This window comes from Marmota marmota, unplaced genomic scaffold, assembly GCF_001458135.2.
Source record: "Marmota marmota marmota unplaced genomic scaffold, marMar, whole genome shotgun sequence".
Classification (NCBI taxonomy): Eukaryota; Metazoa; Chordata; class Mammalia; order Rodentia; family Sciuridae; genus Marmota; species Marmota marmota.
This window is the reverse complement of record NW_026000005.1, coordinates 35,213,074-35,215,594: the sequence shown is the minus strand read 5'-3', so window position 1 is coordinate 35,215,594 and position 2,521 is coordinate 35,213,074. Positions and strand designations below refer to the sequence as shown.

The 2,521-nt window shown below is 61.1% G+C and overlaps 1 protein-coding gene across 12 annotated transcripts in view; it reads left to right on the top strand.

Annotated features, from left to right (window-relative positions):
- Tns1 (tensin 1) overlaps window positions 1-2,521 on the top strand; it is a 170,999-nt gene that overhangs the window by 155,794 nt on the left and 12,684 nt on the right. For all 12 annotated transcript variants that reach the window (XM_048808529.1, XM_048808528.1, XM_048808527.1 and 9 more), the window contains one exon: window positions 1,332-1,530. In XM_048808529.1, coding sequence (XP_048664486.1) covers window positions 1,332-1,530 — 199 coding nt within the window. The remainder of the gene's footprint in view (window positions 1-1,331; window positions 1,531-2,521) is intronic.

Sequence of the window (2,521 nt, the reverse complement as noted above, 5' to 3'; positions counted from 1 at the left end):
CCCCACCCCGATAGGCTCAGGACCCCCTCTGCAAAGGGCCCTGGCCTGAAGGGTCACCCTTCTCTGTGTCCATGGAGGCCAGTGTGCCATGTCAGGCCTGGGCCTACCTCAGAAGGAGGCTGCAGTTAGGCAACACAACGTCCCTGCCAACACCCCTTTCCCCAGTGGGGGGCTTTCTCGGGCTTGGGGAGGGGGTTTGCATTAGTTGCCCCAACCGCAGTCCTCACACCCCCGAGGGACCCAGGGGAGGGGCACTTCTCCCACTCGGTGACCATGACCAACTTGGTCAGCAAGGGCTGCAAGGGCCTCTTCAGGGCCGCATGGACTCTGGCCCCAAAGTGTCTCAGGCTGGTCTCCGCGGATGCCCTAGGTATGACAGAGTTGGGGCCTGTGCTCAGGCCTCGTCCCTTCTGGGTGGGACAGGGACGGTGCCAGGTTTGCAGGCGGTGGCATGTCCTCTGTCCCTGTTCACGTCCCTGGAGGACTGAGTGCCCCGCCTCCTCTTGCTGTTTAATATTGAGCTGGTTTCAGAGCTGGCCTCAGAGGTGATGGAGGGAGTCAGGGGCCCTGGGTCCCGGCTGTGCGTCCATCATGTCACTGTCCCAGCCTCAGTCTCCTCATCTGTAAAATGGCCTTTCTGGCTCTTCCCCCTCCCTCCTCTTCTGACTGGGAGTTTTGTATTCTAACCTTGGATCCTGTGTACAAATGTCCTCTCTGAACTGCCCAGTGCTGTGGGAGTGCCACAGATGCGCAGACAGTGTCCAGCTCCGCCTGGGGACTGTTTGTCTGGTGTCCATCTCTTGAGAAATGCTAAGTGCGTCAGGCAGAGATGGTGGGCGTGTCTTGGTATCCAGGCCTCAGCAGACCCAGGTCTGTTGCTAGGTGAGCAAGCCTGTATCTGACTCCAGGCGTGGGGAGGACCCCAGTGCTGTCCCGGGACACGGGCCAGGTCAGATGCAGCTCCGGGTCCGCTTTGGTGTCTGGGAGCCTGGAAGGGCCTGGGTAGCAGGGTCAGCAAAGGGGATGCCATTCATGGACAGATGGCCTGGTTCTTGGGTGGACGAGTCTCTGATGGCCTTGGTGCAGGGGTGGAGTTTGGGGCTCATTCCTGGCAAGGTTCTTGAGTCAGGCTCTGGTTAAAGGTTGTCTTGGGACAGGGTGGGTGTGGGCAGGCAGGAGCCCCCGGTCAAGTGTCCTGATGTCTTTTGGGGGGCTGTTCCTGTGCTGTCTTTCCCCAGTCTGCTTTGGGTGGCTGTGTCCCTGGCAGGTTGGGAGGGTCCCACACTGCACCTCTGGGGATCTATGCTCAGTCTCTGTCCTGCTCCTTCCAGAAGCCCGGAGCTACGTGGAGTCTGTGGCACGGACGGCAGTGGCTGGGCCCCGACCTCAGGATGCTGAACCCAAGAGCTTCAGTGCCCCAGCTGCCCAGGCCTATGGCCACGAGACGCCCCTGAGGAATGGGACCCTGGGCAGCTCCTTTGTCTCCCCCAGCCCTCTGTCCACCAGCAGCCCCATCCCCAGCGCCGATAGGTAAGTCCGGGTGGGAAGACTCGGGGATGAGAATCGCGGCCGGGGATGGGACAGCTAGGCCTCTTGGATCTTCCCAGGGTGTGGGCACAGAGAAGTCACATCCGGTCCACAGCACTTTGCAGACCCCTTCAGGGCACCTTGAGAGCGCTTCCCCTGCGTGCCGGACCTTAGGGGGAGCCCGGAAGTGAGTAAGCGGTCATTCCCCGAGCAGTGGTGGCAGGAGGAAGTGTGCCAGGTGAAGGAGGCCTTCCCCAGGTCTAACGTCTCAGGACAATGAGGATCAGGCAGTGGGTGTTTGCGGGAGGCCAGGCACTTTGCTGAAAGCTTTGTGCAGATGTGGAACCTTCACAGTGGTCCCAGGAGGCAAGCCCCAGGGTCCCCACTTTCTAGAAGAGACAACTGAAGCACCGAAGTGGTTTCCTAAGCTGAGCAGTAGCAGGGATAGACTTGAGGCCCAAGTGTGTGGTTCCGGGGCCCATGTCGCCCACGTCGCAATCTCCTCCCCAGACCACTGTGGTGCACGCCCTTCGCTGGCTGGGAGCCAGGCCTTCAAGAGCTGACGGAGAAGTAAAGTGCTTGGAGCTCAGAGCGAGGGGCCATTATCTTGGTCTAGGAAAGCAGAAGGGTCCCTGAGGGCTGCAACTGTGGGCAATCCAGAGGGGTGAGCAGGATGTGGAGGGGCGAAGGAGGGAGAGCATTTTGAAGGACAGCACAGGAAGATGCAGGGTTAGAGTGGGGCGTGCAGGTGGAGGAGAGGGGAGGCGTCCTGATGCGCGGCCAGCTGACACCCATCGTCCGAGTGCATCCGACACAGAGGAAGGCTGGGCAGTCCCTGCTCACAGGCTCAGTAGAGGGACGGCTGATGTGGGTGCGCTGAGAAGCTGGTGCGGGGGAGGGAAGACTTCAGGCCCCGGGGAGGGGAAAACAGCCCATGAAAGGCAGCTTGAGACCAGCTTGGGCAAGGCCTGGAGTGCAGATGCGGGGGGGGGGG